The sequence below is a fragment of the Syngnathus leptorhynchus genome, chromosome 2 (genome assembly GCF_054491065.1).
Source record: "Syngnathus leptorhynchus isolate UIUO chromosome 2, UIUO_Slep, whole genome shotgun sequence".
NCBI lineage: Eukaryota > Metazoa > Chordata > Actinopteri > Syngnathiformes > Syngnathidae > Syngnathus > Syngnathus leptorhynchus.
This window is the reverse complement of record NC_141196.1, coordinates 14,737,828-14,752,572: the sequence shown is the minus strand read 5'-3', so window position 1 is coordinate 14,752,572 and position 14,745 is coordinate 14,737,828. Positions and strand designations below refer to the sequence as shown.

The 14,745-nt window shown below is 38.7% G+C and overlaps 1 protein-coding gene across 1 annotated transcript in view; it reads left to right on the top strand.

Annotated features, from left to right (window-relative positions):
* spock1 (SPARC (osteonectin), cwcv and kazal like domains proteoglycan 1) overlaps positions 1 to 14,745 on the top strand; it is a 62,703-nt gene that overhangs the window by 21,921 nt on the left and 26,037 nt on the right. Inside the window, exons 3-4 of the mRNA XM_085905922.1 lie at positions 6,890 to 6,935; positions 14,095 to 14,175. Coding sequence (XP_085762048.1) covers positions 6,890 to 6,935; positions 14,095 to 14,175 — 127 coding nt within the window. The remainder of the gene's footprint in view (positions 1 to 6,889; positions 6,936 to 14,094; positions 14,176 to 14,745) is intronic.

Here is a 14,745-nt window from a genome sequence, read left to right as displayed (position 1 = left end):
AATAGGGTTAGAGTTTCAAAGTAGGGTTTAAAACTGGGGTTATGGTATGGGAAGTCTGGAAAGTCTTGGCCCAACAGCAGGGGATAAATCAGTTATACCAACGATTTATTTATTTTTTTACTTTGTGCAAAAGAAGATTCTGAGTATACAAATGTAATGTGGATGGGTTGCAGTCTAGCAGCAGGAGGAAGAGTGGGGAGGTACTCGACGGAGTTCAGCATCTTGACAGCCTGATTTATGGAGCTGTTTGTTGTGAAATGGGCCTGGAGGCTCAGTACCTTCTTCCTGAAGAGGAGTTTGAAGTGAGGGTGTAAGGGGTGGTAGGTATCACCAGAGAAAGTGATGGCTCTGAGGATGTTGCAAATGTCCGTGTGGGAGGCCGCCAATGATTTTGCTGGCTGTAATCACTATGCGTCGCAGAGTCTTTCGAGGGAGGCTGGACAGCTTTCATATGATATAATGATGGCCCTGTAGAGCACATGATGTGAGATGGGATTTTGGGAGGTAGTGGAATGTTTGAGACTTCAGCAATGTGGTCTGGTCCTATCTTGACCAGGTCTCTCTTGAAAAAGAGGTTCTTCATCTCAATGTGATCCAACCTGGTTAAATAAAGGATGATTTAAAATAATACAATAAATAAAACACTCATAGCTGTGCCACGGCCAGGGGGTTTGCTTTGTAAAATATATTTAAAATTACAACAATAATAATTGGTTCAATGATTTAATTTCTACAATGATTCAGAGGGTTTTTATGCACACTGCTGTCATATTTATGAATAGAATACAATGACATTCCACACATATATGTGATCGATTTATCTTGCGCCAATAGTTAGATGTGATTCCAGAAGGCTTAATGTTCAGATGACTTTATGCCACTAAATTGTCAGGTGTCAGAAGAAATTTTCACAGAACATGACACAGGGCAGACCAATTTCCCCAAAAGACCAAATGAGGCTCGCATCGACATAAAAATCAAGATGGACCGTCTACGAATGTTCTGTTCGGAGGTCTTGGGTTTAAATCCAAGTTTCAACCTTCCCTGTGTAGAGTTTGTATTTTATCTCTGTGCTTACCGTACATAGATTTTCCTCATCTCTCTCCCAAATTCAGCTGTGATAGGCTCCGACACGGCCGTGACCCGTGTGAGGATAAATGGTACAGAGTATGGGTGGATGAATATTAGTCCTCTAAATTCATATTATTGTAAATGTTAAATGATTGAGAACATCTTTTAACTGGCACTGCTCTCTGGTGTGTGGATTAATTGTGATGTGCTGCTAATGCCTTGGGACATACCGAGGAGACGCTCACCTTGCACTTTCCAAATGCAGATGGGTGTTGGTGAGAAATGTGTGCGTATGCTTTCCTTTTTAAGAAAAGCACATTTGCACGTATAACGAGAGTCGACAAGTTGTGTCAGCGTCTTTATCCTGTTCATTTGGCTTGCTGTATAAGATCACTTTGTGGTATGATGACGGCTGTAGAGAGTTGTGAACCAAAGTGCGACAGTGTGCGAGCAACGTGTGCGTATAACGGCAACAAGACTAACATATCAGCTCATCTGTGAGACTTTGAATCCCCGCACATTTAAAACAGATTTAGAGTAAAAAAGTTAAAAAGGGCCTAAAGCATAAATACCTCAGAGAGAAAAATAAAAAGCTCAGTCTTGCAGATGTGCCCTTATGTGGTTTTAACATTTATTTAAGATATCTTTCTCTACTAAATTAATAAAAAAGCACATGAAACTCATCATGTGTCCTTTCTTCCATTGAAAATCTGGCCAACTTTTAACGTCACAACTATGTGTCAAATGTCGGACTGGCTGGCTCTTCTCATTTAACATAATTATCCATCCATTTTCTGCGCTTGACCCCACAGAGGTCGCGGGCGTGCTGGAGCCTATCTCAGCAGTCATCGAGCAGTAGGCGAAGGGACACCCTGAACCAGTTGCCAGCCGATCGCAGGGCACACAGAGACAAACAACCACTCGCACTCGCAGTCACACCTAGGGGCAATTTGGAGTGCTCAATTGGCCTACCAAGCATGTTTTTGGGATGTGGGAGGAAACCATGGTGCCTGGAGAAAACCCACGCGGGCACGGGGAGAACATGAAAACTCCACACAGGGAGGGCCGGAGGTGGAATCGAACCCGCGCCCTCCTAACTGTGAGGCGGACGTACTAACCAGAGCCGCCCCTTAACGTGATTATATAAATTGTTAATGATTTTCCTAACAAACAACGTATGTCAAACAACCATCTCCAACTTTTTTTTTTGAAGCCTCACATGGAAAAAAAAGTCCAGTTTGTTCATTCTCCGTTTTACTGTGCATATTGTTTTGCACGTATTGTCTTGATTAAAATACAAACCTGAAATGAAAATTGTGACCATACCAACCAAACCGTGGATTTTATGAACGGTTCCACTCCTAAATATTCACAATGTCAAAAATATTAATAGGAATTTGTAAGAAAATCACACTAACTCAAAGTGGCAGCTCAAAACAGGAGAAGCTGACATTCAAAAAAATTCAAACCAGAAGCAAGTAATGACTGACGAACTCCATTATCGGAATGTGTGCAAATATGTGGTAATTTCAATGGAGTTTTGAATCGATGTGACATACCAATCATCAAAACATAATTTTCAGACCCTTATAAGAGTGAATTATAATATCATGTGTGTTGTCACCTGAATGAGGATTTCAATATATGTGACGTACTGTATGTTTGGGTTTGATTGCGCATGTGTCCAATGGAGGCAGGCAGCCTCCCTTAAGTAATATGCTCAGAAGTCTATGAGCATTAAATAGACTGTTAAGCACGACGGTCAATGAAGCCTATCTCGGCAGTGTATCAACGCCTCCGTCGGTAATGTGCTGCTGCCCTCTGACTTCGTCACGCACGGCAATAAATGAAGGGTCTTAGTAAACTTCAGCCCATGAGAGACTGCCTAGCTAGCTGGTTTGTCTGGTTATAGTAAATATTTGTATTTGTTTTATCAGCATTTTGTAGTTAGTTATCGTATTTTTCGGACTACAGTTTATGCCACTCCAGAGTATGTTGCGCCAGTCAAAAAATGCATCACCTCGAAGAAGAAAAAACCAAAAAGTATACGATCCTATATATGGTTGCATTTGCAGATACTCTATCCGAGCGTGCAGTGCTTCAATCTGGCCGTGAAAATTCACATCATTATTCAAATGCTTCTTAGGTTTCTTCTTTTATTGTCTTTTGTCAGTTGGCGGAGCCTTTTGGCGCATTACCGCTGGTGGAAAGAAAGTAGCAGTAATGTACAGAGCATTAACACTATTAGGGACCAGGGATTTTGTTCTATTTTTGATATATACGAGTCACACTTGAGTAAAAGTCACAGGATCAGCCAAATCATGAAGAAAAGTGTCATTTATAGACGGAGGTAGTTACAGTTTATTGATTGAACTGTCTTCCCTTATACCTAAGTGCCACCATGAACCCGTGTCATTGTAACTGAATACTTCTTTATTTGCTATTGTATAATTTTGGCACAGACGTTTGAGACGCTTAGACAGACTATGTCAATTGGGCTTTAGAAAACATATTACAAGAGGTGCTCACATAGTTTCTCACCAGGTAGTTTTCTTGCATCTGAAGTGATTTCAATATCTAATGGAATTGCACACTGTGTTGAAAGAGGGCTTGGACTTAACCATGCAGTCAATTAGTCATAATTACAGTAGAGGCACTGCTGAATAAAATACACCATCTAGATTTTTAAAACAGAGTCCTAATTTCAGACAACAGATGCTGCATTGCATTTTAAATAGACTTTTAATTGAAACACAAAAGGGGCATTTGTATCATTAGCAAAATAATCCCACAGATGAAATGAAAAACTTTCAATGAACATTTGTCAAAATGAGCTCCTTTATTGGGAGCTTTGCTTTCAAATTCCAGACACATCTATATCAGTCTACTTTCATAACAGGGTACTATTTTCCCCTTGTTCTCACTTTCAAGTTTTTGCCTGCGTTGAGATTGTGTAATGGCGAGTGCGATGGCCATTTAATGTTTTTTAGATGGGCACATTGAAATATTAATAGCGGTCATGGGAAAATGAAAGGCCCTCCTTGAGACAGAATATTTTAAGAGAACCTGCAATGATTGTGGTAGAGACAGACACAGTAGTGAAAGAGGAAAACAACATGGAAACAGCACTTTTTTTTCCCTTTTTTTATGATGCAGTGTTCTCACAAGTTTATATCTTAAAAACCAAACAATCTATTTCACGTGATCAGATAGTAGTTTCACATATGTGTCTGGTAGTGTAAAAAAGAGAGAGAAAATAGGGATTTGTATAGACCTTGCTAGGTGTATTTAACATATTCACTACTGTTCAAAAGTTTGGGGTCACTTAGAAATGTCCTTTTTTAAAAGAAAAAAAAAATCATTTTTTTAATGAGGTTAACATTAAACTAATCAGCATTGCACTCTGTACATTGTTAATAGTAAATGACTATTCTAGCTGCAAATGCCTGTTTTTTAATGCAACATCTACATAGGTGTATAAAGGCCCATTTCCAGGAACCATCCCTCCAGTGTTCGAATGATCCATTGTGTTTGCTCATTGTGTTAGAAGGCTAATGGATGATTAGAAAGCCCTTGAAAACCCTTAAAAACTCTTCTGCAATTATGTTAGTTTTCATGGAAAACATTAAATTGTCTGGGTCACCCCAAACCTTTGAATGGTAGTGTATGTCTATAATTCGGGATTCTACTTAAATGGCAGCTGACTCCCATCATGCCAAGCACTATCTAGCCATGAGGCTAATGTTTGTCATCATCACAGCACCATCACCAAAATTGGCAACATACTTCTGTAAATTTGAAAAATTTTTGGCAGGACGACGAGTATGAACTGGAGCATCATATTTATATGTCGAGATCTGGGTCCCAAGAAAAACATGACTAAAAATCTACTAAGTCTGTCGTGATGACAGTTTTCATTCTAGCGAATGATGAACTAATGACTCACATCCAGATAGATAAAACCATCAGTCTAGAAGAAGGCATCGTGACCCTGTCTTACTCGCCATGTTTGTTTTCTGTATCTTCGTCTTTGTGCTGCTCTCTTCTCGAAGCCTCTATGATTGCAGTTCAAATTGCATGCCATATAAAATAAGGCTATGAGTGCAAGTGTGTCCAAGTCTCAGTTCTTTTATTATTCCATCACCCTCTGATTCATGGTAGAGGAATCTCTTGTCGAATGCAATACCCAGAACAAGTCCTATATCAGATAGACATCACTACCTCTGCCATTATCACTGACCTTTCTTTTTCTTTTCTCTCTTCCATCTGTTCTGCTGCTATCATTTAAAGGAAGCAGAGGTAAGTTGGTCTATTATTTTTGGAAGATCTGAATTCATAAGTATGTTGAAACACAGCAGAGCCTATAGTCTTACTGTAGCCTACTATAAGGCCTTGCTGTCGGGTTGGAGAGCCAATTTGAGGGAAAAACAGCTTCAGCTTCAAACATGAGTATAATTGTTCTGCTCCAAGGATAATGTTCATCAACATTTAGCATTTTTTATGAAGGATCATCAGCTATCGGTCAGACACATATTTGCCTAATCTATAGTGAGTGTTAGTTCTTAATGGTGCTAACATTTCACTATGCCTGACTTGAGCGGTTTGGATCATAACATTTTGGGGACGTGATGAGATTTACTCATCAACTGCATTAGCAAGGTCAGACAACATTTGAAATGATGTTGAAGCCTGGCTCATTTCATTCTAAAAGGTGTCAAATTTGTGGAGCAGAAAGGTAATACTTTCTCAGAGTTATAAAAACATTGCTTGACTGCCAGGCTATAAAATCTATGGACTTTACAATTAAGAAGTTTCCAAGTGCTCCGATACATCTCAACAATTATTTTATTGCATCTTCACAGACTTTAATCTTTCCCTGGTCAGTGTGAACCTCTGCAAGTTGCATCATATTAAAATAAAACCCTTAACGGCATTAAAAATGACAAATGAATCCAGGCATAATCCTGTAATTCTGGGCAACAGTACTAAAACACAAAATGAGTTTACTGACTTCATGGTTACTTTCAGAAAAGGTGTTACAGGAGCAGAGGCAGTGCAGAAAAAAAAAAAACACGTTTTGCATTCAGTCATATCTCATTTTTATCCCGATTTTTTTCAAGCATTGGAACACTGATAATATGTCATATTTTGCTCTGATTCCTACTTTATTATTATTATTATTATTATGTAGCTATGAATAAATAAACACTAATAAAAAGTCACAAGGACAGCTTAAATGTATTGTTTTTTTTAAATTCTCACTTTTTTATCGATAGGTTGAAGGCCTTCTGTTGTCCTAGTATTTGATAGGCATGAACAATTAAGTTGTAATTGTGAGTGATAGGTATAAAACAAAGAAAAGAGAAATGAGGCTACCACTGAAGTAGGAAGACTCAAAGGTTTTATGTCATTTCCACTTTACTTAATTTCCTTGTCCTATTCCCTGTAAATGGAGACAAAGATAGAGTTGCTACTTTCAAAATCAGGCAAGTTTTCTCTGTCTGATGCACTTTGTGTCACCGACATAGACTTGACACACACCTCTGCTTCAGTTTCTGCTTTGGATGCAGATGCCATCATGTCTACGTGTTTGGGTTGGCAAAGCGTTCTGAAACAACTTTGGGCTGCTTCTACGGCAGCATATTGAAAAGTGTAAATGTACAAATGAAAAGGAAAAAAAAAACGTTTGATTTGATATTGATTTTAATCCTCCAATATTCGTTCAGTAAGAAGAAAAAACACTTTGCTGGAGGGCAATATTCTAGTGACATGCTCAAAACTGTGTTCTAACAAATTCTCATGTTGTGTTTTCATTCAGGATGACTACTTCAAAAGCTGGGCCCCTGCCAGGTCTCTAGACCAAGGTGAGTCTTTCATATAAATTGAATATATAATCAAGGATGATAAAATATATTTGTAGCCATTTCACATATACTGTAGTTGAGACATTTTTTGAAAATCCTACTGTCCCTAATATAATAGATTTCTGTGAAATCGGTACTCAGACCACGGTTACTTGCTGAAAATGGTAAGCGTACATAACGGTAAAAGCAAATATCAGCCATTTGACAGATTACATTTGGTCGATGTTTGAAGCCTAGTTTATTTAAGCATCAACTGCCATGCCACTCTGCTGGCGTTTCCATTATGCAATTAAGAAACTCAGGACAGAAAGTGTGCGTCATGTGTGCGTGTGCGTGCCAGCAGCAAAAGCTGATTCAGTTATGTGGCGCTTACAGGCTTACATTTGCAGCACAGTCAAGCCTGTGATATCAATCATACTGAAGTGAGTAATGCTCTTAGACATTGAGTAACTTCACAAGACTCACTTATTTCAGACACTTGCTCATTCTCTGTGACAAAACCACGCATGACATGACTGATTGGATTGCTCCCTCTTTAAGATGCATAATTAAACTTAGTTGGTATGTACGTTCAACACAATAAGGGAAAGATGCAGACTTTTTAAAATAAGGTACCAAATAAGAATAATATTAAATCTTTGTAAAATCTACAATTACAGAAGATTCTCAAAGAAACAAAAGAAAAAAAATCAATCTAGTTTTATTCTTGTAACCAGGGAGCAAGAAATTAAACACATCCCAAGATAGTTCGGAGCAGACATCTACGGTCCGTATAGCACGTGCCGCTTCTCTGTCTTTATCCTCAACTTCAACCAGCTATGCTTTAGCCGCGTTTACAGACCTTCCAACAGAGCTGACACATCCGCCGAACAAAACGTGGCCGTGAAAAATGCTGCCCAACAATGGTGCAAAAAACACAAACATCCCGAGGCCGTCAAGTGGCAACAGTCAAATAGCTTAGACATCCCCTCCATCAAAATCAGTGCTGCCACACACATGCTGCTGAGAAGTCACAACCATCAAGCACAGATGTCACTCGCTCATGGAATGTCACAGTCAAACCGCTGGAAAAGTCCACAAATGGTCCATCATTTCGAAAACAAAAAAACACACAAAACAAAAAACAATTGACAAAAACAACAGAGCGCTTGAAGAGCTCTTGAAGACGTCTGCCACTATGACACCATCTTAAAAAAACAGTCCCAAAATTGTTAACCATTGAGTATTTTTCAGTGCCTTTTGTAATTGAGGAGCCTCATTCAGAATCCAGAGGCGCATATATGCAGTGAAACATAAAAGATATAGATGCTGTCTTGCACGACAAACATTTCTTGGTAGCTTGTGATGTATTGTCCATGTGACAACTGCAATTTTATTTTACATATTAGGAATATAAATAAGTTTTTTGCTGAGAGGATAAAGCAAAATTCTATACCAACGTGCCAAAAGAAATTTTCCTCAGTCTCATTTGATTTTTTTGTCCATTCGCCTGCAGCGCTAATGGCTCCGTTGCTGTATAGCCAACTGCTCTGTTACTGGCACACTGACAATTTCACCATGCAGTTAGTCTCACGCAAACAGTCTTCTGGAGAGCAATGGACAGGAGAACTATTAGACAGCAACTGAATAAAGAAAATCAATCTGACAATTTGGGAACAATTGGTGCATTTCTGGGCCAGTATTGCTTCTCATGAAGTTAATTTTCACCCAGCTGGTGTGGGGCAATTTTCCCTGCCAACCCACAGCCGCTGAGAGCATAAACGCCTTTGTGATCAAATGTACAATTTGGAAAATGTTGGCGTCCTCATGCTCAACAGAGGCACCTTGTCAAAATCGTTGGTGAATAGTCTAAATCAGCAGTAAATCAAAGCATCAGCTTGTATTTGTTTCCTAGCAGCTGAAATGTTCACAATCTGCTGTGAATATCAAAGTCCCTGTTCAAATGCCAGAATTTTATAAAAATGAGGCTACCATGAATCATTCCAAACCTTTTCAACCTTTAATGTGACGTATAATAAATGTAGACAATTAAAAATGCAAAGTAATATTTTCCTAATCAAAAAATACATCGAGTTTTTAGGTGAAAAATGCTCCATCCTTAGCAGACCATTGGTTTAAGTTTGTGATAATAAAGTGGGGCGGGTGTTTGCTTTTGCGACATTTTAAAAGGCCTTTTGCATGGTGGTGACCCAATGCCAACATACAATACTGTGAATTGTTTTTGCATATTAAATTACCGATTTAATAAGATTTTTGTGAGGTGTGTTGATTTAAGAGTTCAGTATTATATGACGGCAATATACGGTATAACATGAATTGAGCCATGTCATGGGAATGGCTTTTTTTAATTTCCTGAAAAGTTGTCATTTGGCAGTACGAGAATTCTGCCAGACAGCGATGATTTGCAATATTTTTTATCACAAGTTGTATAGGCCTATCATACCATTCTGTACTGTCCAACACTTTTCACTGCTCTCTTAATCCACCCTGAAATGTTTTGAAGAACCTCAACGTTTTGATTTCAAATAAAATGTTTTCAAATAAATAAATACTGTATGTACAAATTCATAGCATCTTAGAATAACCCCTGCTTCTGGCTGGATCAATAACTAAAGCCCAAATCTCACATGGCTACGAGTGCTGCGAGGTTAATTCAGAAAATTGGTTATCTAAAGTATAAAGGAACTAAGCTTTTTTTTTTTATCTCATAGAGAACTGAATAGTGAAGTCATTTTTCTGTGCCCTGGATTACAGCGATGTTATCTTTAGAAATGCATCGACATCCACTCTCAGTGTTCTAGATTCAGTTCATCCTTCTGCACTCTGTTCCATTTGAGTATGTGTGTAGGCATGTGGTTAAATTGTATCATTCAAATTAAAATGTCAAGCATGACCACAGATCAATAAACCTTAAAGGATACTAGTATCATTCGGCGCCTGCTGATCTGAGATTGACTAATGAATCACTTGTCGCCCTTGGAGACTAATCAGTAGCTGCAAGGTTGATGGAGGAAAATCCAGTCCCTTGATGAATCACTTGGTGATTAATGCATCTCTTGTTAAAATCTAATGAATGAAATCAGTTGACCTGTTGGTGGGACTTAATTGTAAGCAGTCACATCCACTGTAGGCAAATAAAATGTTCTTAATTGTGCTTAACTTCTTTTCTAATTGCATTTAGAACCAGTACATGTAATCACAACAAAAGAGCTTTCTCAAAAAGATGAATACCATCCATCTGTGGTATATGCCACTTATCCTGGTTTGCGTAGAATCTCACTATGAGAGGAAATGTTGGTCAATACCAGCTTGTCTTTTGCTTGACATAGCTGATATTCTTCAAACATCATCAACGTGTCAAGTATATTATCCCAACCACTTATATTAATCTTTAATTTCTCTTTAAAAAGGAATTCATACTCATCATTAGCAAAGAATGTTATGAATCATCGTGACTTAGAATGGCAATAATGCTGGAGGCCATTGTAGACAGTTTTTTTTTGTTATTAACATTTTGACAGCTACGATGGCGATGGGTCATCCTATATTTTGTGCTGCATGAAAACAAAAAGACATACTAATGCTATTCAGTAGACATCTTGTTCTGTAGGTGCCCGTATGCTCCCAGGAACGCAGTTCTTGCAGCCTTTGCTCGTATCACCTGTGACCAACTGCAGCACTCTGTTCCACGATTCCATTTGCCATTCAAATGCGGCAGAATGCATACCATCTTCATCGCTCACTCGCCAAAATGGAAATCTGCTGGGTGTTGCCATGATAGCAAGAAGATCACACATGTTATCCCTTCTTTGTGAAAAATGACTAGCCGTGGCTTGTTCTTCTTGTTTCTGATGTAGTATTTGGCTTTTTGTCTTGAGTAACTACATTCTTCTTTATTGCCACTCTCTCGTTTATTTTCTGCTCCATCCCATCTGCAATCTTTAGAGAGTTGCCCTAAAAAGGCCTTCAAGCCGGATGCATGGACAAGAGGTCTGGAAGAGTCCTTGGCAGGAGATAAGCATTGTACTGTGAACAAGACAAATACCAAAATCAGTATTCTAGGCTGCTGCATTCTGGGTTCTTTTATATCAGCTTGGCCAACAGATTTGCGAGTTTGTGATTGCAATGCATTATCTGGGGGTGGGAGTCAAAGGGAGGATTGCAAATAGCAGTGAGCCATTATCACAGCCAGTCCAGAAAGGCAAAGGAGAGTCAAACTGGCACTGAGAGACTTCTTGAGGACACAATGGAGACAAACAAGTGAGGGGCTAGTTTAAATACACAATAAAGTTCATCCAAGGTCAGTTTTCAGGTGTTAACCACGTCATTCACTTGTGAATGAGTCATACCCCTGTTAACATTTTGGCACCTAATAAGTAAGTCCTTTGTGTTGCCACTCCAGTTTGGCACAAATGACTGAAAAAAAAAAAACAAAGCATTGCAGCTCCTAATTTGCCAGTCAGCTTGATTGAACATGACATTTTCCTTTCCCACCATTCTTGGTTTAGATTTCATCAGCTATTTCTCTGATTCATTAACCTACTGTCTCTCTGAATATATACTATCTGTCGGCTTCCATTTCTAATCAGGTCTTCTGCCTGCCGTCGACCTGCTCAAACTCTCTGTCTGCTTCATCATACAATACATTCTGGCATAACCATCTTTGATCTACAGCAGACGGGGCAAAAAGAATTAGCGAGATACTGATAAGAAAAGACATAGGATAACAGACAATGAGCATTCCGTGCCGTTGTTAAAGAACAGAGTGTGAGCTGGAATAAGAATGTGTTTTATGTCATGTGCATAGTTTGCTCTACAGGCACTGTTTACTACTCTGATTTTAATGGCTTGTTGGCCACATCATAAAAACGACTCAATACCCTCTTATCTTGCTCTTTCAGGAGGGTAAATGTGCAAGTGTGGAGTTGGGTTGTATGTACCCAAAACTATCAATTACACACAGAGAAACCGAATCATTCTTGGAAATGATAGTTTTCTGAAATGCAGAAATGAAAGAAACTCAGTCTGAGAATGTGTGTGTGTGCGTGTGTGTGTTTTGCCACACAGTCCCGATTGTTCACAACAGCCACTAGACTCAAGTGATCATCTTAATGATGACCGTCAATGCTTGCCGTCTTTGCAGCATCCCAGCAGGATGATTAACAGCATGTTGTTAGTGACAGTGGCAATGATTAAGAAGTTAACATTGGAAAAATATACAGCAAAGCCAACAGAAAAGACCAGACAGCTTTCCGATAATGACAAGACCTCAAGAGATAAAATAATACAAGGCCTGGCAAAAGAGAGAAGAATGAAAATGATACTGAATAATTGGCTTGCTGACACAAAATATGACAAAATAGTTTGCTTTTAGTCATCCACGCATCTGTCACCCAACCACCCATCCGTCCGTCCATCCATCCATCCATCCATACATAATCTTGTTAAACTTGTCATAAACTATTATTGGGCATCCATCCATCCATCCATCCATCCATCCATCCATCCATCCATCCATCCATCCATCCATCCATCCATCCATCATTTCTCTCATAATGCTATCCCAGCATGGGAAACTGGAATCTATTCCAACTGACTAAGGGATTGGCAAATCTAACCCTGAGAGTCAGAAAAGATTTCAATCTCATTTTCACACCGACACTGAAAAGGTGGTTTCATCCAATCGAACACAAAGACATTGATTAAATGCAAAACATATGAAGCATACATTTCCCACGTCACAACAAATAAACTCATTGTACTTCTGCTTTCAGTCAGCCTCTTTGTGTCATGATCTGGGTTTTCTTGTCTGGATTTGATGTAGTTATGTTTCCTGTTACATATGTCTTGTTTTCATTTGGTTTGTGTCCTGTCTTTCTTGTTAGCTTTTTCTTTTTCTTTTTTTTACACTTTTTCTTGTCAACCTTATGTCTACCAATCAGCTCTCTCAGCCACTTGTGTTTTGTCCATGTGTTCCTCAGTGTGGTTATTTCGCTTGTTGGTTTCTTTCAGTCTGTGTTGATTCATTGTTGGATCTGTTTTTGTCTGTTTTGTTTGTTTTTTGGACATTTGTTAATTTAGTAGATTTAATTACCAACTAACTGTCTTGTTTGCTTTTTTGGGGGGAAAAAAAATCAATTTCTTTTGTGTTTGAGAGAATCCTACACTCATTCTTGCCTTGAGCTTCCTTGGCTTGCCTTAAGCTTTTTATATTTGGATTATATTGATAAACTCAATTTGTAATTTGGGTCTTTTACTGAAAAAGCATCAGAAAATAAAAGGTTTCTGTTTTTTGGGACATTGTTGTGCCAGCAGCAATTACGTTCTGTTGCTCTTAGAAAAAAACCTTCTGGCCCAGATGCTGTTTAATTGACCTTGTTACAGCAGACATTTAGAAATATTTGTAACCATTGTGATACCATCTGGATGCTTTGTGTCGGAATTACAAATTGTTTTTGTTTAGGTCAATAACCAAAAACTGTATACTTGATATCTTTATGATGATACACATACAATAATAAAAACAATGATAATAATAACACATTTAATGTATAGAGCGCTTTTAAAAAGAAGTCAAATTTGGCTGTGGATGGGGTTTTTTTTGCCTTAAAATTTAGGTTGCACAACCATGTATAAAACATGTCAGGAATGCTGATATCAGATGCAAAGTTTAATCAAAGTTCAAAGCACTAGTATCTTGCCCTTATTTTTGATGTGCGCATATCTTAATAAAGTCAAACTGTAACCTAATGATGGTTAGATCAGTATGGCTGCTCTCTGGTATGTTGTGCTGCGATTTACATGTTATCCTATTTGGCGGCTAATCATTTGTGGCAGCCCTGGTTGTGTATTTATTTCCACACACGTGCAACATACTTAGGTAAGAAATACAAAGTGAGAATAAATCAGCAGTTAAGGTGCAAATGACTCACCACTGGTAATAAGTACTTGACTCCATCTGATCTTGTAAGCCGTGCACACAGTACACTGGACTACTGCACATTGGTTCTGGGTATCACTGCAACAACGTTCGGTCATTCTCAGTGGAATGTTCTTAATTAAAAAGTTAAGACAGACTGCATTACTAGTGTGATACATTCTAGACTAGATACTCTTTGTTTCAGAAATATTGACTTTTATTTTTGTACTGTGGTTTTAGAGCGTGATACTAAGCCTGGAAGATATGGACACTCGGGGACCAAAACCCACGTTGGTTCCGGCAAGAAGATGTTACAGGATGGTGAGTTTGAGAGATTGCTTTCATCAGGTCCAGGTGTGTTTTCTCCTCACCATACGTTTTGTCACGCGGCAGCTTTAGCTCGAAGGTAATGAATTTACTATATGTGGCATACCATCAGATGAGTTGTCCACACAACAGTCAAGTATTCAAACACACCATTGTATGATCTATGTGTTATTGGCAATAAACAGCACGGTCTTAATTAATTAGTGATAAAGCTTTGATTGAAAGGTGCAGCCGTATGTAAGACATCCTTTACAATGTGCTTCAACTGTTCCGTTCCCATAAAACTGTGGGTGTAATCCAGCCATGTTTGGTGCAATTGCTTTCTGATCTGTCTCAGGTAGAATTCAGACATTTCAGTATGGAACGGAGAGATAACCAAGCGCGCAGTTTGTCGTCTCCTGCAGATAGAAGCATGTCTAATGCGCGCAGAATTATCAAAGACATCCCCTTGAGGAACATGGAGCTATTTCTAGGGTTAGCTTTAGCACTAACGTCATTAGAGTCGAAAAACATTAAATGTCTCATCTAAAATTAAGGGGTAAATGCGATAATATAAATCTTCCC